This window comes from Strix aluco, chromosome Z (assembly GCF_031877795.1).
Source record: "Strix aluco isolate bStrAlu1 chromosome Z, bStrAlu1.hap1, whole genome shotgun sequence".
Classification (NCBI taxonomy): Eukaryota; Metazoa; Chordata; class Aves; order Strigiformes; family Strigidae; genus Strix; species Strix aluco.
Genome location: NC_133971.1, coordinates 96,408,226 through 96,431,926, shown reverse-complemented (window position 1 = coordinate 96,431,926; position 23,701 = coordinate 96,408,226). Strand labels below are relative to the sequence as shown.

The 23,701-nt window shown below is 42.6% G+C and overlaps 1 protein-coding gene across 1 annotated transcript in view; it reads left to right on the top strand.

The window, feature by feature from the left end:
• LOC141918467 (phospholipid-transporting ATPase IC-like) overlaps window positions 1-23,648 on the top strand; it is a 39,573-nt gene extending 15,925 nt beyond the window's left edge. The window contains exons 4-29 of the mRNA XM_074812996.1: window positions 949-1,046; window positions 2,370-2,483; window positions 3,019-3,117; window positions 3,224-3,285; window positions 3,725-3,797; window positions 3,893-3,963; window positions 5,219-5,301; window positions 6,909-7,067; window positions 7,249-7,337; window positions 8,100-8,290; window positions 9,214-9,422; window positions 10,238-10,281; window positions 10,418-10,574; window positions 11,738-11,926; window positions 12,676-12,788; window positions 13,240-13,404; window positions 13,766-13,877; window positions 14,170-14,245; window positions 15,017-15,149; window positions 16,290-16,575; window positions 17,320-17,543; window positions 18,414-18,497; window positions 19,435-19,680; window positions 19,920-20,058; window positions 21,171-21,301; window positions 22,160-23,648. Coding sequence (XP_074669097.1) covers window positions 949-1,046; window positions 2,370-2,483; window positions 3,019-3,117; window positions 3,224-3,285; window positions 3,725-3,797; window positions 3,893-3,963; window positions 5,219-5,301; window positions 6,909-7,067; window positions 7,249-7,337; window positions 8,100-8,290; window positions 9,214-9,422; window positions 10,238-10,281; window positions 10,418-10,574; window positions 11,738-11,926; window positions 12,676-12,788; window positions 13,240-13,404; window positions 13,766-13,877; window positions 14,170-14,245; window positions 15,017-15,149; window positions 16,290-16,575; window positions 17,320-17,543; window positions 18,414-18,497; window positions 19,435-19,680; window positions 19,920-20,058; window positions 21,171-21,301; window positions 22,160-22,390 — 3,578 coding nt within the window. The 3' untranslated portion in view covers window positions 22,391-23,648. The remainder of the gene's footprint in view (window positions 1-948; window positions 1,047-2,369; window positions 2,484-3,018; window positions 3,118-3,223; window positions 3,286-3,724; window positions 3,798-3,892; window positions 3,964-5,218; window positions 5,302-6,908; window positions 7,068-7,248; window positions 7,338-8,099; window positions 8,291-9,213; window positions 9,423-10,237; window positions 10,282-10,417; window positions 10,575-11,737; window positions 11,927-12,675; window positions 12,789-13,239; window positions 13,405-13,765; window positions 13,878-14,169; window positions 14,246-15,016; window positions 15,150-16,289; window positions 16,576-17,319; window positions 17,544-18,413; window positions 18,498-19,434; window positions 19,681-19,919; window positions 20,059-21,170; window positions 21,302-22,159) is intronic.
• The last annotated feature ends 53 nt before the right edge of the window (window positions 23,649-23,701 follow it).

Below are 23,701 nucleotides of genomic sequence, written 5' to 3'. Positions count from 1 at the left end.
AGGCTGGAGGGCAGGAAAGGTGTCTGGAGGATCCTGGAGGGAAAGAGGGGGCACGGACAATAACCTGACAGCAGGAGGCATTCTGGCAGTAAGTAGTGGTCAGCCAAAAGCTATGGATGTCCTGGATGAACCCCATTTAAAGATGCACTTTGTAGGACTTAGATTAACGACCGGGACCCTAAGGTGGAGGGGGATGGTTTGTTAGCAGGTCCTCTAGAAACCTTTTCCTTAGGGAGGCTGTATGTCAAGTCAGGTTTTAAATGCTAAATACTGAAGGTGACAGGAGGCAAGATTGCTGAGCTGCTTTGTAAGCTGTTTTATCAGTTTATAGTCCAAAACTGCAGAAATTTGTTGCAGACATCTCTTGTTTAGTTTCGTTAAATTTTACTCCAAAATGCAATTTATATTCCTGAGTTTTCAAGCAGTCAAACAAAACTGATGGCTGAAGAAATAAAATGAGCACTTCAGATTTTTACTTTTTTTTTATGGTTGTGAATGAAAACCATTCCACAGTATGGTTGTATGAAATAATTGTTTTCAGAAGTTGAGTGGACCATTTCTAGAGAGACTGAGAAACCCTGTTTTGGGTGCTTAGTGCTTCACAAGTGTAATAAAAGCAAACCAAAAGAGAGGAAAGAAGGGAATTCAGCATGATTAAATGTTACTCTGAGAGACTTTCAGTTTCTCATAGGACTTCCAAATTATTAATCACTACTTCTTCCTACCTCAGATTATATTTTAATTGTTAATAAAGACAGATAGCCTGGAAACTTCTTGAAACATTTTTTTTTTTTTTTAAGACTATGCATTAAAAAGCAGGTACCGGTCTTGTTTCAATTGAAAGTACCTTTAAAAGATGGCATTTGAGAGAAAACCTGAAACTGGCAGATTTGTTCCCTCATGTTTATAACAATCAGTTATTGACCCATTTTGCCTTGTCTCTTCCAGACTGCAGCTGGCAAGTTAAAGCAAATGATGAATGCTTCTACCAACAGCCCCAGTTTAAGAGAACTGTGTTTCTGTGCTTCAAAAAAAGCAAATATGCAGTAAGTTTTCTTTATCTCAACTATGTGCTAATAGTACTTGGTAGGGTGAATACTTTCTTAATCTCAGTAAGATCTTTCCAACCACTCCTGATTAGTGTAAAACCCACAATTAACACTTCCATAGGATTTCCATCAAAGGTGGAGAAGTATAACTGCTTTTGGGTTTGTGATTGGAAAATCAAGGTATGGAGAGACTTGTTTAAGATGTAGAGATCATTAGAAGCCAGGTGTTGTCAGTCCAAATGCCGATTTTATCTGCTCAACTGCGGCTGTTGCAAACGTCTGCGCAGGTGTTGTCTTTCATATAAGAAGTCTTAGTGTAGTATTAAGCAATATCCTGATTAAGCTAGACCAGGACAGTCTTAAAAATAGACATTTGGAAATGTCTACTTGTTTAAACAGTGTCATTCTGAATCCACCTGATTTTGATACAGGAGACGTTTTTATCTCATTTATCAAGACAAAAGGTTGGGGTTTTTTTTCTTCCCCTGTTGTTAAATTTTTCGCTTTTCAGAGTAGTAAAGGTGTGGTGCTTGTATGTGGTGCTTGTTGCAAGTGACAGAGGTTGCTTGGACTGGGGGGGTTACATGTGGACTGTCTGGCTTTATCTGTGATGCGTTGGCTCATGTGGTGCCCTTGTACCTGCTGAGGTACCTGCCTTGCAGATGTGAGGCGGTTTGGGTTATCTCATGCATGAGGATGAACAGTTCATAGTAGAACTGCTACCCTGGAGCTATTCAAATGGAAATCTTTCTGCTTGGACTAGGCAGGGACTGGCACTCCTGAGAGTTAACCTTTGCTGGATCTGACATTGTCCCTCCTGAATAAGTCTAGTTAAGTTCTTTGTATCAGGATTCATGATTTGTAGTTTGATGCCCGAGACCAATTATATCCCTAATAAAGAGGTCATGTATTTAGCAGTTAATGTCAAAAGGCGTTGCAGAGAAGACTGCCCAGGAGGAGGAGAGTGCTGAAGTTTCCTCCCCTTCCCTGTGCTCGTCTGGCAGTGCCACCTGCAGGGTGTATTTCCCTGGGCAGAGGTGGTAACCTTTCCACGCTGCGGCTGTGCGGTGCCCTGTAGCCCTTGGTGTAACGAAAGCTTCAGTCTGAGATGCCTTTGGGGATTGTTAATTCAGGCAAACAGGCCTTTTTTGCCTTGTTACATTGAGATGGTGACCCATGTTAAACTGTTGAGGAAAGGTCCAACTCTAACAAAGTTCATAGGAAAGATTTCACTAGTAAAATGCTTTAAAAATATGCATTGGACATTTGTAATGTAAGAAGAATCTGCTGTTGTGAATGACGTTTGGTTTTCTTCAACAGGGAAATGCAATTAAGACATACAAGTACAACCCTATCACATTTTTACCTCTGAATCTGTTTGAACAGTTTAAAAGAGCAGCCAACTTCTATTTCCTTGTTCTTCTCATTTTGCAGGTAAGAAAGACAGAGAGAGAATACTAACTGTAAAGTGAATTTGAGGTGCTCAGCTACTGAGCTGAGTAATACTTACGGCACAGTTCAGTGCTATCCTGTTGGGAAATTGTGGGGTACTTCGTAAGTGACTCTAGCTGAACTGCTGCAGAAACTAGGCCCATCTTGGCAGAAATCTGGAACAACCTACCCTAGCTTTGTATTAGCTAGGATGAGATAGTTGAAGGGTTCATGAATTTCACGGGGGAAGGATGTTTCCTTTAGTTTGTAAAACACGATGGCCTTAAGTTCCACTCATGAATCGGAAGTGCCAACAGAAGATAGGAGCAACTGCAGGTGTTACGGAAGCCGATGCTGAAGTAGGGCAGCACAGTCAAACTCTCCCCAAGAGCTTTGTTCATCTTCACACCTGCTTTAAAATTCTCTTTCTGATGTGTTGGTTTTCTTTCTTAAGTTATAGTCAGATCACTATGAAATGTCTCTGAATTGAGCTTGATTGATAATCCTGTACTGAACTGATTTTATTTGTCTTTTGCAGTCAATTCCCCAAATAACTACCCTGTCATGGTATACAACACTGGTGCCCTTACTCTTGGTGCTGGGAATAACTGCCGTCAAAGACCTAGTGGATGACATTGTAAGAAACATGTTTTGTTAATATGAAAAGCAAAAGAAAACGGTGTAGTTCATTTCTTTAATTGTGATACACAGTAGGGAGTACATTCTCTACTCCTGGTTTTCAGGCTCGTCACAGGATGGACAACGAGGTTAATAACAGGACATGCGAAGTCATCAGGGATGGAAGGTTTGTACTGTTCCCCTCTTAACTTTGTAAATAATGTTTGTTGCCTTGTTACTGAATTTCATTACAGATCTTAAACTACAGATGCTAGAGAAAGTTCAGCTTTTTGTTCTCTACTGTCTGTGTGAAAACCTAATTGAAAATGGAAGAGAATTGCCCAAAGGAGTAATTTAAACTTAATTCTGTGGCACTAAATCTGTGCTAAGAGCAACTTCTTTGGAGAGGAAGGCAGAAATTCATATGCAGGTGAAGAGGGAAGAGAAGAGGCAGGTTAACTTCTAAGTTACAGACCCTCAACTAAATTGCAGTTTCCAAAAACAAAAAGCACACCTTACCAAAGTGTAATGTTTTTGTACTAAGGGAAGTTCAACGTTTCAGGATTTATAGAGTGCATAGTGTTCTAGATTAAACAGTAATAATTATTAAACTATCTTGATATTAGGTTCAAAAACACAAAATGGAAAGATATTAAAGTTGGTGATATCATTCGTCTGAAGAAAAACACTTTCGTTCCTGTAAGTGCTTTAGATATATTTGTTTCATGTTTCTACAGAGTTCTGTATGAATCTTGACTTGGATTTATTTGATGCTTATTTATTTGGTTTTCTAGGCTGATATTTTGCTGCTATCCAGCTCAGAACCAAACAGTCTCTGCTATGTAGAGACAGCTGAACTAGATGGGTAAGGCTCTATTTAAGGATTTCTTGGATTTAATTTTAGCTTTCTGGTAAAAGAGCAAGATGCGTGTACTTTGGACTCTACTTGTCACTTGTTAAACCACGTCTGGAAAACTGTGTCCAGTTTGTGATTCCCACAATTGAAGGATCATTAAAAATTGGTGAGGATCCACTGGAGTGCCACAGAGATGTCTGAAGGGTTGGAGAACATGACGTAGGAAGAAAGGGTGAAGGACTTGGGTTTATTCAGCCTGGAGAAGAGAAGGGTGATTTAATCAGTCTTCAGCATCTCAAAGGTAGTTACAGAGGAGATACTCCCTTCACAAGGGTGCACATTGACAGGGCAAGAAGCAATGGATACAAGTAGCTCCAGGGGCAATTCTGTCTGCATTCAAGAACAATTGTTTTCATGGTGGATGATTTTTTACCACTGCAATAGGTTGCTCAGAGCAGTGGTGGAGTTTCTCTCACTGGAAGCAGTCAAGGCTTGGCTTGACAGGGCCCTGGGTAACCTCATCTGATGTCCCGCTTCCAGCAGGAGGTTGGACTGTTGATACCAGAGCTCTCTTCCAGTCTGGTCTTTTCTATTATTTTAAACTTCTCTTATTCCCTGTCAGAGTGGGGAAACAAAAAGACATATTTTTCTGTGGAAGTTTTCCAGAGAAACTGCTTAGATAGTGTAAATCTTACTGTCTCTGTCACGTTGCTTTGTAAATGTTCTAGTTTGTGTTGTCAGGAGAGCTAGTGCTGAATTCTTTTAGAAAAGTCTGTAAGGAGATGAACTTCACCTAATGAGGTGAAGTGCTAGTTTTTCTGAATGAGCAGTGTATTCCTCACTCAACCTTTAGTAATCTTAAAACTGATAATTTATAACATTACGCAGAGCGAGGATCTGTTTGTGTCGTGAAAGGTTTGTTCTCTATTGGAGCTTCTAACAGTACCAGTTACTCAATACTGCTTTCAAATAACCTTTACTTCAATCTGAATTATTCCATTAGTGAAACAGTGATTGTGAGAAGCTTCCCTGACCTACAGTGAGCAGAGGTAAAGGGGTAAGATTTCTCTTGTGAAGCAAAGCAGCCAGTGTAAGAGCTAGTCACACGGTTCCTGAATGCTCTGTAGCCATGTGTGCACGTGGCTTTGCTTCCAAGTAGGAGCTTGGTACCTGTGACATATGGATTTCCTTAATTTAATTTTGTTCAAACTCCTTTCCTGTATCCATGTTTTATGAAATGACCTTTTTAATCCTTTCTTCTTAGTGAGACTAACTTAAAATTCAAAATGGCACTTGAGGTCACACACAGATATCTTCAAGAAGAAAGTGCGATGGCAGACTTTAACGGTTTGTACTGTTATATTCTTACAACGATTAGATGTTGCTCAAGCAGTTCACGCTACAAGTAAATAAACTGTGGGTGGGGACGGAAGCGTTGCCAGTGGTGCTTGTGATTCTGGAGCTGGTGGCTTCCTGGCTTTTGTCACGAGGCAGCGTAAGCAAATTGCACAAGGAAATTGTGTTGCTGAGCAAAGTATAGTCTGTCTGATGAGGCCTTTGCCACGAATGAGCTACGGCACACTGGGTAGAGGGGATGGGGCCCCTTACTACTGTTTGCCTGCCTGTTGTCTTTGGAAAAAAGCCTACTGTTGGGATTGGATCTGGAAAATATCTTCTACTGTCCTTTTCACATTTATCGTTATGATCTAGCTTTCTGTGCGCGTTGTGGAAACTTGAAGGGCAGGAATCCCTTCTCTTTCTGAGATCTGACACAGAGTTTTATCTCAAGCTGACTTTTTAGCCATCCTAAAATTGCAAATGCTTAAAAAAAAAAAAAAAAAATACTTACAACCGAGTGACGTGGAGAAGTAAGCAACTAGGGACTGTTCCTGGTTTCCTGCAGTGTGAGAAATGAGGAACACGAGGTGAAATGAGCAACTGACACATTCAGAATAAACAGAAGGGAGACGCTTTTTCACACAATACATAGTTAAGCTAAAATTCACAGTTTGCCAAAAGATCTTGTGGACGTAAAAAGTTTGTGCTTTCAAAGAAGGTCTCGAGCGAATTGCTATGGAAGAAGAGGCTGCCCCCAAAGCCGTCGGCTCTGGTTCAGGAGGCCACAACTTGCTGTGAGACTGTGAAAGCGTTTCAGTGGCCTGTGCCTGTAGTTTTACTCTTCCTTGCACATGCACCGGTCTTGACAAGAACAGCAGTGTTTGGGCCTGAAATGGCCACGCTGTGCTCCCCTGTGGCCATCGGCAGCTGCGCTGATATTTACAGGTTTTTTATGTCTGAAACAGAGTTTTCATAATGGTAAATGCAGCATGAACCAAAGTTTTAGGATGAGCTCAGTTTTGGGGATGGAAATGAATAGTCATAAAGCAGGCAGTGGGAATAGGGCACATCCCAGGAGTGAAAGCAGAACGTCACTCCTTCAGCCGTAACGTCGGGCACCCGCGCAGCAGCCGCGCCTGTCGCAGTGTGTCGCACGCGAGTTGTCTTCCCTCGTGGGAGGGATCAGCACTAGCAAGTCTGCAGTGGCAGAACGAGCGGCACGCTGCGGTCACGCTGCGGTGTGAGATCCAGGGAGACGCACGCTCTTCTAGGCAGGCCTTTGGTAAGGCTGAGAAATGTTAAAAGAAAAGGTGAACAAAAAGTGTCCTATTTGGCACTGAATGCTGTGTGTGCTGGGCTTGGTGCAGAAGTGGATTGTTCCTTGCTGCTTCAGTCTGGAAAGCAAAATACCACCCTAAGATACTGTATTTAACATATAGGCAGTACAGCACTGAGTGTTTGTACTCCATAAATTTCAGAGAAATTGTTTATTCAGAACACTTGCTTTCTCAAGCAAAACAACTTCGTGAAGTAAAACTACTTCTATGGTGGGTACAAATCAATGCACTTTTATTTAACTGTTGTATATTAAACATCTTCTCCTCCAAATTTTTTAGGTCTGATTGAATGTGAAGAGCCTAACAACCGACTGGATAAGTTTGCAGGAACATTATTCTGGAGAAACATGAGTTATTCCCTGGATGCTGATAAGATTTTATTACGTGGATGTAAAATCAGGAATACAGATTTCTGCCATGGAGTGGTCATATTTGCAGGTATTTATGAATTGAAGGTGTGTAATATTTACTGACTAAAAGCATGCCCTACAGAGTGAAATGACATCTTTATCTTATAAATGACTGTGTTTTATGTCCCAGTTTTGTAAAATAGTAATACTAGCATTTACAATACTTTGTGTATTGTATCTTTCCTTTTTTTTTTTTTCTTTATTTTCAGGTGCTGATACAAAAATAATGAAAAACAGTGGAAAGACGAGATTTAAAAGGACAAAAATTGACTCCCTTATGAATTACATGGTTTATACTGTAAGCTTTTTTGTTTAAAATTCAGATGTTTGAGTTCATTTTTAAGTGAATAGAGTGAATGCAAATTTAGGAAGCTTTTTTTTTTTCTTTTGGTGTAATAAGTAAGTTTCTACTTTGTTTTGACCTGATGAGTTGGGGTGAACTAGGATGGAATCCAAAAAGGTGACTCGCTGTTGGTGGAATCTGTGACCCTAAACTACAGGTGTAAGGCAGCCTTCGTGAGGCAGAAAAGTGCTTCAAGACGGGTGTTGCAGGTGCTTCTGCTTGTCTGCGCCACGCTGCTGGTCAGGGACCTGAGGCCCAGGTCCTGGTCCGGCGGCCGGTTCAGCCTGGCAGGTTCAACACCCGTGGGTTTTGTCGTCGGTCGGCACCCACGGGGCGTGTGTGAGGGACACCCGCTGTCCTACGCCCGCGCTCCGCTGAGGGCGACTCCCTGGGGCGGGGAGGGGGGGAGAGGAGCTGGCCTGGGGGCAGGCAGAGGCGCTCACCTCGCACGGCTGCGGTGCTGCCCCTGCTCCGAGCACGTGCGTGTACCCTGTTCGCTGCCTGCTTAAATAAACCTGCAAACACAAAATCGATGCTCAGGGAACAGACTAAACTCACAACCCAGATTATTTGAAGAGACCCTTTTGTGGGAAAGGGTTGCTCCCCTTCTTCTTACTTACAAATACACGTAATACTCTATTTTGAACGTGGGGATTTGGGATTTAAGTTGAGGAAGTGTTTTCTGAAGCATGAGAGGCCTCTCTCTGTACCCTGTAGATTTTTGTTGTGCTCATCCTGCTGTCGGCCGGCCTCGCCATTGGACACACGTACTGGGAGCAGCAGATTGGCAACTTGTCTTGGTACCTCTATGATGCAGAAGACTTCAGTCCTCCGTATCGTGGCTTCCTGAATTTCTGGGGATATATCATTGTTCTGAACACCATGGTTCCCATTTCCCTCTATGTGAGGTACGTAAATACCTCGGCCTTTAATAGCTGAACTGGTAATAAGGTTGAATTGCTTAACTTAGGGACTAATGGTGAATGGACCTAATTTCCCATTGATGATAAAAAATGCAGCTTTACATTGGATGGGAAAGCGTGTTAATTCTGTCTTACTGAAAAGATATTGGATACACTCACCCTTTTCACTGAGATTTTACAAGAAAGTGATCTGTATTCCTTTCATGTAAAATCATCACTTGGGGATCTTTGACTCAGAATTTAAAGATGTTAAGCTTTCCTTACAGTATTAAGGATATCTGCTCTATACCTTAAGTAAGGAAAAAATTCTCCCAAGTAGTGATCTCTGACAAAATTGGAGGCTTTTTAAAGTGAGACTGAGAGACTTTAATCTCTCAGTCTAACTCTACAGTCACAGTGCATGGAGGAAACTACTTGAAAATAAAATTAAAATAGAAAAATCATACTTTCCAGATTTATTCTGAAAAGAGCGGCCTTACTGCTCCATGCAGTGTGAATAATTTTGCCCTTGACAAACCTGTCTGTAACATACTTGAAGTCATCCAGCCTCCTACCTGCTCTTCTCCAAATTGTACTTAAAATGCCATTCCCAAGTGGGATTTCTGTTTGTTACGGGAGCAGCACCACTGGTGCTTTGGGCTTGATAAGGCCATAGAGGCTTTTCCACTGTTACTGGGGCGGTGTTGGAGCTGAGCTGTGTGGTGCAACATCAGTTTGAGTGGCCTGGGCTGGGTGATGGTGCTCTGAGGTGCTGGGAAATGTCATTGCTTTGCCTTAAGCTCCTGGGCAGCTGTCTGAGCAATCTGGGTCCTCAAAAAGAGTCACAGTCCCCTCGATCTGATCATGCGTTGTTATTTTGAAATAAGAGATGCAGCTGGGAGTGAAAACATTCATTTTCTTTCCCTCAGCGTTGAAGTAATTCGTCTGGGCCAAAGCTATTTTATCAACTGGGACCTGCAGATGTATTACCCCGAGAAGGACACGGCTGCGAAGGCCAGAACCACCACGCTGAACGAGCAGCTGGGGCAGATCCACTACATCTTCTCTGACAAGACGGGAACGCTTACGCAGAACATCATGACGTTTAAAAAATGTTGCATAAACGGCCAAAGATACGGTAAGTCTGTGCTGTGCTGCTGCGCCCTGTAGCAAAAACCCTGTGCTGTGGCGGGAGCACGGAGGGGAGATGCTGCCAGTCCCTGCGTAGCGCAGCTGGCAGCCGCTGACCAGCCTGCATGACGGAGTAGGAATTAATGCTGGTTTGACATCAGGTGCTTATGAGTCTTAGCTTCAGCTGAACCCCCACAGTTTAGCCCTAGCTTTGAGTAAAGCTCTAGTAAAATTGAACTGTTGGTGTTTTCCCACTGTTTTCCCCTTTAAAAAGTGGAAACTGATGGACTTGAGTGGAAATTCCCAGCAGAAAAGTCAGAAATGAGCAATTTACGAATGCTTTACTGTTGGTAGAAACACTTCAGGGACAAAATGAATCTCGAAACAAATAAGAAAATTTATTAAGAGCAGCAGTTTTCTGTTTTGGTGTCAGTTAATTATAAAAAATAAATATGCAGCATATCTGCTCCAAAACGATTGTTTGGTTGGTTCAAATAACAAGGAACACAGTGTGCTAATGCTATGTGCTTTCTAAACATCCTGCCTCTGAAGAGAAATGAGGACTTTCTGACAGTGAAAGCTGTGTTAAGCCAACATGGATGTTTTATGACAATTCCACCACATGCTTTTTTTTTCTTATATTTGCTTTGGTGTCACTAGTATACAAAGGTACTGTGGCTGGGAATTAATTTGCTTTTTTTAAAATCTGAGCTACTCTAGTGTGGCAGATACTCCACAGATTTTTTTACTTTGTGAACGAGTTGTAAAAACTTTTGTTTTTTCTGTGCTGTGTCTCCTAAGTGGTGGTTGTTTGCATTGCAGGAGAGTGCCGGGATGGAGCAGGGCAGCTTCAGAGCCACCCAGAGGTAGGTCGGTCCAGTCTGGCCCTGAAGTCCCTACGGTCCGTAGAACCTTCCCTTGCCAGAGTATGAAGAGATGCAGGTGGGCACAAAGCAGTTGTGCGTGAAATAACTCCAACTGTCTCTTCTCCTTTCTGAGCAGCAAGTGGATTTCAGCTGGAACATGTATGCAGATGGAAAGTTCTCATTCTACGATCACTATCTGATAGAGCAAATAAAATCTGGAAAGGAGCCAGAAATTCAAAAGTTCTTTTTCCTGCTTGCCATTTGTCACACAGTCATGGTTGACACTTCTGATGGTGAGTATTTTTTTCGGTTGGTTTTTTTTTCTCATGTAAATGGAAAGAATAATTCAAATCCAGTTGCACAAGGGAGAGGCCCAAAACTAACGCCGATCCCAGAAGTGAGGAGGAGTGTTAGGCTGCTCTTTTAAATTAAACAAAAGCAAGAGCCGATGCTGTTCCCTGCGCTGAATTTATCTGAGCCTTTACGGAAGGAGGACTGTCTTTATGACAGTTGCAGCTGTGGCAAATGTGCATCTTAAACAACAGATTTAGAGAGGTGGGGGAACAGTTTATACAGTCTTGTGTTTTCATGTTATGGGCCTTCTCTCTGTTCAAATACATCTTTAAAATCTCAAAAGCATAAACGTCTAACACAATGATAATGACACTAGCAGTGTGTCTGGTTCCACCTACATATGTGAAAGTACAAACATCTTTGGAAACTTGTTTTCAGTGTGGAAAAATGAGTGTTTTCAGCACGAGGGTTTCATGCTCTTACTCTTTGACTCACAGCCCCACAGACCTGCACAAATCATGTATGTCTGTCCTAAGAGTATTGGCAGCAAATAAGCAAAATGAATAACAAAAATGTGACAAAACTAAATTCAGAGGTGAACAACTATTGGAGAATTCATGAAAGTGAAAAATAAGGTTGGAAGATTTAGTTAAAACATTGAAGAGTAACACTGCTCTACTCCCATCTTTGCGAGATCTCTGTGAAACTGGCAGTCTCCTGCCCTTTCTTGCTCCTCCTCCTAATGTTTTTGGGGTTGTTTCCACTACACTGTATTGGTGTCTGTGGCTGAGCTTTTTCTGGAGCTTCCTTTGAAAATGCATAAATGAATGTATTGAGAACTTAAGATATTTAAGTTGTAATTGTTTTGAGACAAGTTACAGTTGTTGCTTTTATACCTGGAGGGAAGAGGTTCAGCGACGTGTGGTGTTTGGAAAGTGTGTGTAATGAAAAAGGGGAGGGGGGTGTCGCTGGTCCCTCTCCTCTGTGTGCACTGCTGTCGGGTGCTGCTGCAGTGTATTAGACCCCGCCTCAGAAAGGGGAAGGACTGGCACATCCAGCTCTCAAGCGCTCTAAAGAACGGCTGTGAATTTTCCAGCTGTGGTGTCGAGTGCCCCTGTAATGCTCAGGTGTATCCTGCCTTTCTCCTTCTCCCACGTTACAGGTCAGCTCAATTACCAAGCAGCTTCCCCAGACGAAGGGGCCCTGGTTACAGCAGCCAGAAACTTTGGCTATGTTTTTCTTTCCCGAACGCAAAACACTATCACTATAAGTGAAATGGGGATTGAAAGAACTTACAACGTCCTTGCTATCTTGGATTTCAACAGCGACAGAAAGCGGATGTCTGTCATTGGTAAGCTGGTTGCAACCAACCTTTACAGAAAAGGTCACTTGTATTTCAGAGGTGAAGTACCTGCAAGGGAAGTTGAAGTCAAGAATTAGGGCTGTGTAACACACAGTCCTAGGATAGATTTTAATCCACAAAGCTCTGGATAGCAAAAGAGAGGCTCTGTAATCAGGTGCAAATGTGTCTGCTAGACAGTCCTGGTGTCCAGACATGGCCTCTGCTGCAGACAATCTCAGCTCTCTTTAGGAGAAGCATGAAGAATTGCTGCAAAGATGATTTATTCCCCTTTTTCCTCAGAAAACAGACAAGTTGTATGTTCCTCTAGCTATGGGAATGCTAGGATTGCCAGTTGAGGTGTAAATAGCTCTTTAGTTTTGATTTTTACTCTCTTTAAAGAAGTCAGTCTTGAATCAGTTAGAGGTCTGTTGTTGTTTAAGACTGTAATTACGGTGCATTGTATCTCTAGCATATGTGTCTGCCCAGCTCCTATGGGCAAGTGAGATGTTAATACTATACGAACCATTATCAAAAACATAATCCTTGGGAGTTTAAATAACCTCTCCTGTCATGAGAGAGAAGAGGAAATGCGCTTGTCAACCAAGTTGCTTAATTGAATAATATTAGAGATGATGAAGAAGACGACCTTGTAGTTTTGGTACTTAACAGCAATAGACTGAAAAATCTAATCTGAAACTATTCCATTACTTAAACGTACTCTTAACATTTTGTCCCATTTCTCCTATTCTACTCCACAGTAAAAGAATCAGGTGGAAATATCAGACTATATTGTAAAGGGGCCGATACAGTAATTTATGAACGGTTGCACCCAAGGAATCTAAAGAGAGAAGCTACAGAAGAAGCACTAGATGTATGTTTGTATTTTCTACGATAATCTAATTTTATTAATCTCCTTTTCCTAAGCTATTAAGACAAATGCAGACCTATAATTGGTTCTACGAGTCATCCCAAACCTGAGAAGTAATCAAAGCAATATAAATTTTCACGCATGTTCTTAAAAATGCATTCATTATCTTTTTGTGAGAAGTCAACTTAAATGTTGTTGACATGCTTTTTCTTCATAATTATCAGTATTCCAGACCACTACACTCTGTTCTATTTGTCACCTCTTCAGTCTTTCAGCTCAGACTGCCTTGTCAGCTATAATTCAGTTTTTGGCATTTCTGAAATACCCAGGACTAGCTGCACAGTCAGATTTGTTATATCAGATTTACCAAATGCTTATGATCTTAACTCTTACGCTTGGATTGCAAGTGAAGGGTTTTGTTTTGTGAATGTGTTTTTTTAAAATTGTTTTACAGATTTTTGCAAATGAAACTCTTAGGACGCTCTGCCTGTGCTACAGAGACATCAGTCATGATGAATTTGAAGCATGGAATAAAAAGTTTGCAGAGGCCAGTGTAGCTACAACGAATCGTGATGAAGCTCTGGACAAAGTATATGAGGAAATAGAAAAAAACTTGATTGTAAGTCAAGCTTTAAATTTTTAGTGTGCTTTTATTCTTATATAAGAAGAAACAGATCTTTTTGAAAATAAGTTATCCTTGTTTATTATGAAGTTTTCATTTAGATCTTCTCAGTATTTTATTGGCTTTAGAGCTACGCCAAATTTTAGAGTTTAATAGAATGAAGGGAAGTGTGGTTTAGGACGTATATATTGCAGTGTGGTCGCTTCTACATGCAAGAGTTTGTCTTTACTGAATTCTTAGCTTGAGCTGTACCTTGGCTTGAAGACATGTCCAGAATAGTTTAATTCTCTACTGAAAATGAGTCATTTTTCTATATATGTTTATCCTACTGAATAGCTGTATTTCTAATACCTTCCAGCTGCTTGGTGCGACAGCTATTGAAGACAAACTGCAGGATGGAGTTCCAGAAACTATTTCCAGACTTTCAAAAGCAGACATTAAAATCTGGGTGCTTACTGGTGACAAAAAAGGTGGGTTTACTTACAGCCAAAGAGCCAGTAAAAACAGAGTAAGGGCTCGGAGAGAAACTGGGACAAATGCAGACTAGAAATAAAGCACGTGCTTCCAGAAAAGCTTAGTATGAAAGTCCATTGAAATCAAAACTGGAGGAATTTCTACAACGTGCAGAATTTCAGTTCCACAAATGGCGTTCAGTGGGTCAGAGTGGCTGTCCTTAAAAGGACTTCAGGTACTTCTGGCTGCTCCCAGCAGTTACTCATGACACAACTTTAAGTAAATCCTTTCTTATCTTTTTTATTGTAGAAACTGCTGAAAATATTGGATTTTCTTGTGAACTCTTAACAGAAGAAACAACAATCTGCTATGGAGAAGATACCAGGCAAGTGAAAAGCCCAAAGGATTTCTTTTGTGGGAATTACAAGTGTTCCATTTTTAAATTAACCCAGCAGTAACATTGGTTTATCCCACAGTGACTCTTCAATGACCGAATAGTGTTGCTTGGCAGTTGATCAGCAGTCCATTGTCTGTTTCTTTGCTTTTTACAGAATTGTAATTTTGCAAGACAACCTCTTAATTGTGGGTAAAGGTGGCAACATCCTGTTTGCAGGAGGTTATACATTCTAGGTCAACAACCGTTGATGTTAAATTTGTCCTGTAGTTCAGACAAGTCTGGAGCCCACCTGCAGGTCTCTCCCTAGCCCAAATCTTGAGCAGTTGCCAGGTTTTGCTCTCACTACCTGTCCCTGAACTCACCCCAGCTGGTCCTTCACCCTGTCCCATTCTCCTGGACATGGTACAGAGCTATGCTATAAAAACACAGTGGATCCAAGGTATTCAGCGTGTAGTTGTAACGAATTTCTCAAAATGGTTAGACCCAAGGAAAAAAACATGGGACCAGGAGAAGAACTAGGGCCTTGTAACAGTGTCACAACTATTCCTGACTTGTTTTTCTAATGTTTTCCTTATTTGCAAACCAGTGTGATCCTCTGTTCACTGTTGCTCTAGCACTGCTTAGAACATCACTTCATATATGGCAAAAAACCTCCTTGCAGCTTATATTGCATTTCTTTCTTGCAGATTTTCATTCTGGGGCTGATCTAGCTTAAAATTGGTCCTGATTTTCCATAATAGTATCCACCTCTCTTTCCAGCGCTCTTCTTCAAACTAGGTTGGAAAACCAGAAGAACAGAGCCGGATCAAGTACCCACTCCTCTCTAAGAATGAACGAGCCCTTCTTCCAGGGTAGTAGAGATCGTGCTTTAATCATCACCGGCTCCTGGCTGGTATGTGCAAAAGATCTTCTCCCGTGTATTTGAGATTTTTGGGGGTACCACTGAGTTACAGTGTCTTTCACTGAGGACTAGGTTCATTTGTCCACCTTGGCCGTTGTACCGCCAGCTGAACACATCTGTCTGGTATTTTTTGGTTTTGGAGGTTGAAAATAGCACTCAGTAAAATAAGGAATGCCTTGGGCCTTTCAAATCACCCTGGTAGCTGCCATCAAAGTAAAGCCAAGCCCCTGCAAAAGCACAGTCTGATCTTCAGAGTATTTATTCTTCGTGGGGATTCCAGTCTAATGGAAAAAAAATGAGGAAGAGATGACTGCCGGCATTGCAGGATGCACGGCTTCACCATAGGCCCAGAAATCCTGCTGGAAATGAGAGATGGGAGTGAAAGGGTAGAAACAAAAGACAGGTTTCCTGCTCAGTCCTGCCATACAGTGCTCTGGCGGGAGCTTAGGAAGCAGAAAAGAGCTTTTAGCAGAGAGGTGACTGGCAGTAATCCAGTGACTGTTACCCACGCTGTTGGCAGACTGCTCTTACAGACACCTGTAAAGGAGGAAGTCTGGTGAACAGCTAAAGACCAACAGTCTGCCATGTTCCAGCGTTTCAGCCCTAAACCTTTATTTTGTGTTAAAAAAATCTACATCGGTGTGTGAGGCTTAGGAACAGGCTGGGGACTCCTCAAGGTAATCTAGCAGGAGCAGCAGATAAAATTGCAGGTCTCAGTTAACCCCCGCTCCAGCCAAACTGCCCCAGAGCTAACCCCGGAATTTACAGGGCACTTCCACGTGTGCTGGGTGTGGTCGGGCTTCCTTTAGGAGATGGGGAAATAGGACAGAGGGGAGTTTAAATACCAGAATGTTTTCAAATGTGAATTCGTTCCCATTAGAAGAAATATTCCTTTGAACTCTGCAAGAAGTGCTCTGACACTAAATACAAGCATTTTGCTTTTGTTAATCCCATCAAGTACATTCTTTTCTTTGTTTCCGTAGCTCTTTGTGCACTCCTCTGCATGAGGATTTTATGAAAATTCTGTAATTGGGTAGTGGGAGCATAATGAAGTTGTGTGTTGTATAGGTAGTGCTTGGAGTGCGGCTTGAAATAGCGTAGAAGGGAACATAATATATTTTTGTTACACAGAATGAAATCCTGCTAGAGAAGAAAAAGAAGAAAAAGAAACTTAAACTGAAATTCCCTAGAACAGCAGAAGAGAAGAAAAAGCAATCTGAGAAGAGAAGAAGGGCTGAAGCTTACAAAGAACAGCAGCAGAAGAACTTTGTTGATTTGGCCTGCGAGTGCCGGGCTGTGATCTGCTGCCGAGTGACGCCGAAGCAGAAGGCCATGGTGGTCGACCTTGTGAAGAAATACAAGAAAGCTATTACTCTGGCTATTGGGGACGGTGCCAATGATGTAAACATGATTAAAAGTAAGGCAGCTGTAAAACTTCTCTCGGTAGGAAAGATCTCTTCTGGGCGTTCTTCTGAAGTCTCTTCACTATTACTCTTTGTTCAGAAGACTCTACCGTCTGTGTCATTACCCACGTTAACATCACTCGGGTTTTGTTAGCTTCCATGCCCGTGCTTTCCCTTTGAGGAAGCCCTTTATGAAATGGTTAGTGGTTTTTGCTGGTACATTTTAGTTTTTTCCTGAGAAGGGACTTGAATTACGTCTGTTACCATGTTGTGGGTTACTGAAGTGTTACAAAGAGCGAAGCAATAGTTTAGCTGCCCCTTGCTTGGAGGCTTAGCCCTCCTGTTTGCAACTGGTGCTCTTGGAACCGCTTCCTCTGAAATCCCACTGAGAAGGAAACCGCTGGGATATGGTTTGTGTTATGAGTGTGTTTGTAAACTGCCTGGCCAGTTCATTCGGGGGTTTGCTTGCTCTGTCTCATCACTTAGTTCTCTCTGGTCAAACTTCCCAGCGTCTGTTCCGAGGGAACGAGCACTGAGAGAGAATCCAAGCGATGGTGGAGGTGTGAGCAGTAAATAACAGGGCAAGGAAGGGCTTGTGCACTGTCCTGTTAGTCTTTAACGCAGCCTTTGTGCTGTACAGAAACAAAACGGGGCAGAAGAACCTGAAGCAGAGAATAGGAACCAGTAGATTTGCCCTCGGTTGTGTCGTTCCTCTCCTGTGTTCAACACGGTGTGTGGTGTTTGTCTCACTGACTTAGCTGCCCACATTGGAGTTGGAATCAGCGGCCAGGAGGGGATGCAAGCTGTCATGTCAAGCGACTACTCTTTCGGGCAGTTCCGCTACCTGCAACGACTGCTGCTGGTCCACGGACGATGGTCTTACATTAGGATGTGCAAGTTTTTAAGATATTTTTTCTACAAAAACTTTGCTTTCACGCTAGTCCACATCTGGTATTCATTCTTTAATGGCTTTTCTGCCCAGGTAAGAAGGCATTTGCCTGTGTAATATTAACAAGCAGATCTTGTTTGTCAGTGCAGAATAGCAAAGGCTTAACCTGGGAAGTGGTGGGAACTTGAAGTTTCCATCAATAATTTCTGCAGGAGAATAGGTGATAACTATGAAGATAGTTAGTGACAAGCTAAGCAGTTGGTTATGATTTCAAAACACTGAAGTCAGTATCAGGATTGTACGGGAGAAAGAGATTGTTATATAGTGGTTTGGGAAACCTTTCCTTACCCTGCTACTTCAGATAATCCTAGGTGAAGTGAGACGGTGCACATATGGGTCAGTAAGAAACCAAATCCGGAATTGTTTATCTGGAACTGCTGGCTACAATGGCTTGAAATGAGCTGCTTGTAACTGGCAGTGTTTGATGTTCACCTGATGTTGACAGGGCACAGCCAAAAGGCAGGGAGGTGTCGCTGCCTGGGCCAGCAAGGAGGGGCAGGGCCGTGGTCCCAGACGAGCAGCCCTGCCTGAGGTTAACGCTCTTTGCTGGTATGGGAACTGTGGATGCCTAGGACAGAGCAAAAAAACACAGGAAAAGAAACCAGGGCTCCCAGACCTGTACGTGAGATGCCAAGTCTCATCACAGTCGCAAGCGCAGCTATAAACCAGAGTGAGGGGCTCGGTTTTGATAGTGTTCCAGGTAACACCGACGGTTTGTAAGGGGTGGGACAGCTTCATACAGGCTAAAACCAGTTCCAACAGAGCTTTGAGCTAAGGTGCTGCCCGCCCTTTGGGTAAACACTGAGACAGGCAAGAGCACGTGTGGATTTTCTGGGGAATTGGAAGGAGAAGGTGTAATCAAAAAGAAACCATTAACCACTGAAATTCTTCCTCTTCTTGCAGACAGCCTATGAAGACTGGTTCATCACGCTGTACAACGTGCTGTACTCCAGTCTCCCGGTTCTGCTGGTTGGCTTGCTTGACCAGGTATTCTCCATGTCGTTAACAACAGATGAATCCAGAGGCATCTGACATCAAGTCTTTAATGACACTGAGACTGGTTGCTTTGGTTTATGTACAAGGCATTTTGAGGGTTTTGTTTGTTTTTTTGGCTTTTAAACGTGTATTCCTCTTCCCAGTGTGTGGGGTAACGAGAGAGAATAAGCAGAGGGTTACTGAAACAGCCAAAGTTAATTGGGTCAGTGGTCTTCAGTGCTAATAACGTTTGTTAAAATTGTAAGTGCCTGCTATTCCCTGACATCATTCCCACAGCGCAGGTGGCTTTGTGAATGGAAAGGATATTCCTTACTTACCCTTCAGGTGGCTTTGTGAATGGAAAGGATATTCCTTACTTACCCTTCTGAGCTGAAGATGTAGGAACTGAACACTTGGCTGCATTTGACAGGAAATCTTGGTGTGCAGCATTTGTTTTAATTCAGTGGGACAAGTGCTTTTGGCCTTCCCCACTTGTTTTTCCATACAAGGCTTACCTGCTGATCAGGCAAAGCAATGTTTCTGCTTGCTTTTGTGATAAAAGCTAAGAAACAAATCCAGTACCAAATTAAGATCTCACTGGAATGTTTGTTGGAGACTTAAGACATGCAGTGAAAGGACTGCAACCCAACGCACAGCTGTAAAGAGCTGCACAACTGTGGCTTTTCTTCTCTCGGCAAGTAGTGGGGTAAAAGTCCAGAAGCCTGGACACAGGGTATGTGGTAGCTCAGGGAGAGACGTGCTCCACACTTGGTCCTTCATACTTGCGTGCATTAGTCAGTGCAGAGTCCTGCTGCCCACACTGCTATTTGAGGAGGAAAAGAACCCATTTCCTTTCGACATTGTGTAGTTGAGCTTCTTACTCTTCAAAGCTCACACTGAGAACAAGAAATTGCAGCAACTTTTTTTTTTCTTTTCCCCCTTTACTAAGGACGTGAGCGACAAACTGAGTCTTCGGTTCCCTAGACTGTATGTTTTGGGACAGAAAGATTTACTTTTTAACTACGAGAAATTCTTTTTAAGTTTGCTTCATGGAGCTATAACTTCACTGATAATCTTCTTCATACCATACGGAGCTTACCTGAAAACTATGGGACAAGATGGAGAAGCACCTTCAGATTATCAGTCGTTTGCTGTCACAGCAGCATCTTCTCTTATATTTGTTGTCAATTTTCAGGCAAGTAAGCTTAGCTTCCTCATCTCTGTTGCTCTGAGAACACTTTCTGCTCATGTTTCTAAATTTGTCAATTAAAAACATAACGCTATGTAAAAAATCTTTCCTTTTTTGCCTTCTCCTCTGTTGATGCTCTTTCTCTGATGTGACTGGATGAGAGATGCCTCGACCAAAATGCTGTCAGAGTACTTGGCGGTATTTTGAATTGATAAAACTCATCTGGGGCTTTTGTTTGCTTTCAGATTGGCTTGGATACATCTTACTGGACTTTTGTTAATGCTTTTTCAGTATTTGGGAGTATTGCACTTTACTTTGGTATCACATTTGACTTCCACAGTGCTGGAATCCATGTTCTCTTTCCTTCTGGCTTCCAGTTCACAGGTCAGTCCTTGTCTCTTGTGTTTCTTTGTTCCTGTCTCAGGCAGCTTTCTAACTTGAGCAGAACTTTGGCCAAAATGTCATGTCAGGAACCTGGTGCCTGTGAAAGGGAATGATGTTAAATACTAATTCACTTCCAAGGAAGGGTTTTGTTTATGTTTGGGGCCAGGTTTCTTTATTGGAAGTATTTCTTTTCTTTTAATAAAAATGAGCTGGAACTTGATGTTGCCCAGCAGTAGGAGTCTGCAAATGAAAACAAAGTTAAAACTGGTGGGGCAGCTTAAAGGGAATGTGATGATCTGGCAGGGTATGTGCTTGCCAGTGCTCTAACTGATCAGTGGAAGGTGAAGCCCCAACGTAACAGAGCCGGGTGCTGTTAGCAGCTCCTTGGGATTTTACTGGAAGTCTAGGGAGATATAAGTTGCAGCCAGTTGGAAATTTTTTTCTGAGGGAAAACTGTGTTTCCTAATTTTCCTAGTGACAAATCTTTGATACATTGCCTTGGATCTAAATATTCCCCCCCCAAATAACAAACCCCCTCAGTTTTATGTTCTCATTTTTAAGCTGAACCTGATTGAAAAAAGGTAGTTGCCTCTAATACAAAGTTTTTCTTTGACCTTTAGTAATGTTTTAGACTTCTTTTATAACTTCCTTCTGAATACTTTATGCATTTCAGAAGTTTTATAAAGATACGACTGCTACTTAGTTTGATAGAAAGTTCTGTGAGATTGGGTGTTTGGCCACTAAATACCGCCTGCTTTCTAGACCACGCACATACCAGTGATACTGGGAGGAGTTTCTCTTGCCCTGCGTGCTTTAAAGCAGGCAGAAGCCACGTGTCTCAGCCAAGCGTTTGTCTCACAACCTCCCATAACTCTCAAAAGGGCTTTGGCATGAATGTGGAAACGTTGTAGCAGAAGTGCTTTATAAAATTCTTGCCCTTTATGCTTCCTTCATAGTAGAGTCTCTGAAGAAAAGCTTGAGGTTGTGATACACAGAGTACCTGAATGTTAGGTCCTCAGGAAAGAAGCTGTGGCTTTTGGTACCTTATTTGTGTTTTATAACTAGTTTACTTATCATGTCATAAACGAATTTTTTGCTCTTTTTATTCGTAGGAACTGCTCCAAATGCTCTGAGACAACCGTACCTCTGGCTGACCATGATTTTATCGATTGCTATTTGCTTACTTCCTGTAGTGGCGTGGCATTTCTTATCAGTGACAATTTGGCCTTCAGAAAGTGATCGGGTGAGTAAAGTCTTAGGTTATTTTGGTTAATTTGGCATTATTTACTTAGAGGAGTCAGGATTGGTGCTAATGCTAGAGACAAGTAGGTGACTGTGCCCCAGGGAGAGCTGCAGGAGGCTAGGGCTCAGGTCCTGTGGCCAGGGCGGTGGAGCAGTGGCCAGCCCGAGCCGGCCCCTGCCAGGGGGGCAGCTGGTGCGGTGGCACTTTGCCCTCCAAAGCAGAGCGTGGCTTTGCCGTGTTCTTATTTCCCAGTATCTTCCCAGTGTGTTTCTGTGGGGTGCAGAGGTACATGTACAAGCTCGGCACGCGGTGTGGTGTGGGCTAATTCATTGTTTGTCTTGGCTGAGTGCTCGGCTTTGCAAAACCACAGAAACCCACTCTGGAGGTACTGATGGCCTGACTTCTGCTTTTATTTGGGTGTGTTGGAGTTCCATTGTTAGGTGTCAGAGTACAGAGGACAGTTTGTGTTTCTTTCTGTTCTGCCTTGAGCTGGCAAGTAGCATATGGGTATGAAAATAGCTAAAATGGCAGTAGTGTTGTTTCAGAAGATATTAAGGAAGTATCGAGAGCACAGGGATAGCTTTCAGTTACGTATCTTCAAGCCACCTCAGTGAAAGGCATTTAAAGATAAACAGAAATAATGAAGTTCAAAATAAATACAGTAAGTCTTCCTGCAACGGTGATGTGTCACTGCATGTGTTCTTGTTTCTAACAAGATCAGATTTAAACAAGAGAACCCTCGTGTTAAGCAGTTTAAGGATCTAAAAAAAAGGATCGGGTTATTTCTGCAGACAGCAAATGCAAACCAGCTGTTTTCCCTTGTAACCCCTAAACTGATCTGTCTTTGCATGCGGGAAGATTCAGAAGAACCGTAAGAAATACATGGCCGAGGAGCAGCAGTGGAAGCGAAGGCCGAGCGCTTTCCGCCGAGGGGTGTCTGGCCGCCGCTCCGCCTACGCCTTCTCCCACCAGCGGGGGTACGCTGACCTCATCGCTTCGGGGCGCAGCATTCGGAAGAAACGGGCCCCCTTAGATGCAGTCCTGGGCCACGGCGGGGGCCACGGCGGAGGTGCTCGGGAGACAAGCTGATGTTCTGCCCTCTGGGGAGAAGCCTTTTATCCCAATGATTGCACAAAGAAAATTTTTTTAAACGAACTCAGGATATTTTTCTAACCAAATGGCATAAGGATAGGAAGATTTTTATGTTTTATCACAGAACTTCCTGGTTTTGGACTACTGGAAGCATAAAAAGGCCAAGAGTTCTCTATGGAGCTACTAGTCCTTGTGCAGCTGATTTCTGTTTCATGTGAAAATGAAGGATATGTGTGCTAGGGTATGGAAACCCAGCATTGTAATTTTTTTTTTTTTTTTTTAGCGATGGCTGGAATTGCAAACTTTTTTCACATTTTAGTAATATGTTGGTATGAAACTGCAGCTACATTTCATATTTTGTCTTTGAAAGCGAACTGCAAAGTAGCAGTTACCTCATGTGCGCCATTTCATTAAACTGCACAGTGCGAATGGTGAATCAGGCGGTCGGGCTCTTGAGAGGGCTCTGGGTATTCTCATCTGAGCTTGTACAGCTGGGATTAAGATACATCTGGTGATAAACTTTGGTCAGTGTCAGGTTTTATTAGGAATTCTAACATTTATAGGTGTGGCTTCTGTTCGTTTATTTTTCTGCAAGGGTTGACCACAGTTTGCTGCACTAAATCAGTTCTTTGCATCATTAGTAGGAGTGATATGCCATTATTCCTGTCCTAGCCCATTCCTCAGTTTCTCCTGGAATGAAGAGATCCAAATCAATGGTTAATGGAGTTTTTTTTTCTCACCTGCTCTTAGTTTCTCTGCCTGTCTCTTTTCCAACTCCAGAATCTCCTCCTTACACAGTGTATTCATGAACAGATATGTCTGATCTCTGCAAGGCTGCCCTTGGAGCGGGCAGGAGTTGGGGCATTTCAGTTCTGGATACAGTCAGTAAAACGGGCGCTTTGACCTGGAACCTGTTTCGCTGCTCGGGAGTCAGTTCTTAAACTGTCCGGTGTGGTTTTATGAGTCTCTTTACATTTGCACCTACTCTTCAGGGTGAGAGGTAGGAATGTTTTACTTCTGACTCCTGGACTAGGGTTGATTAACTGAAATGGTTTTATAGTAAAAATCATGATACACAGCTTTTGTTTAATGGAATGTACATGTCAAAAATTTAATGCAAATAAATGTCCTAAACTGCTTCAGCCGAGGCGTGAGGGTCTGAGGAGAGGGGAGCCAGCGGGCCTGTGCCTGCTGCAGCCTTCCTGCCCTCCTGGGACCCCCAGCAGGGCTGGGTCAGGGGATACTTACCCAATAACGCCTTGTTTTATTAATTACCCAATAACGCCTTGTTTTATTAATTACCCAATA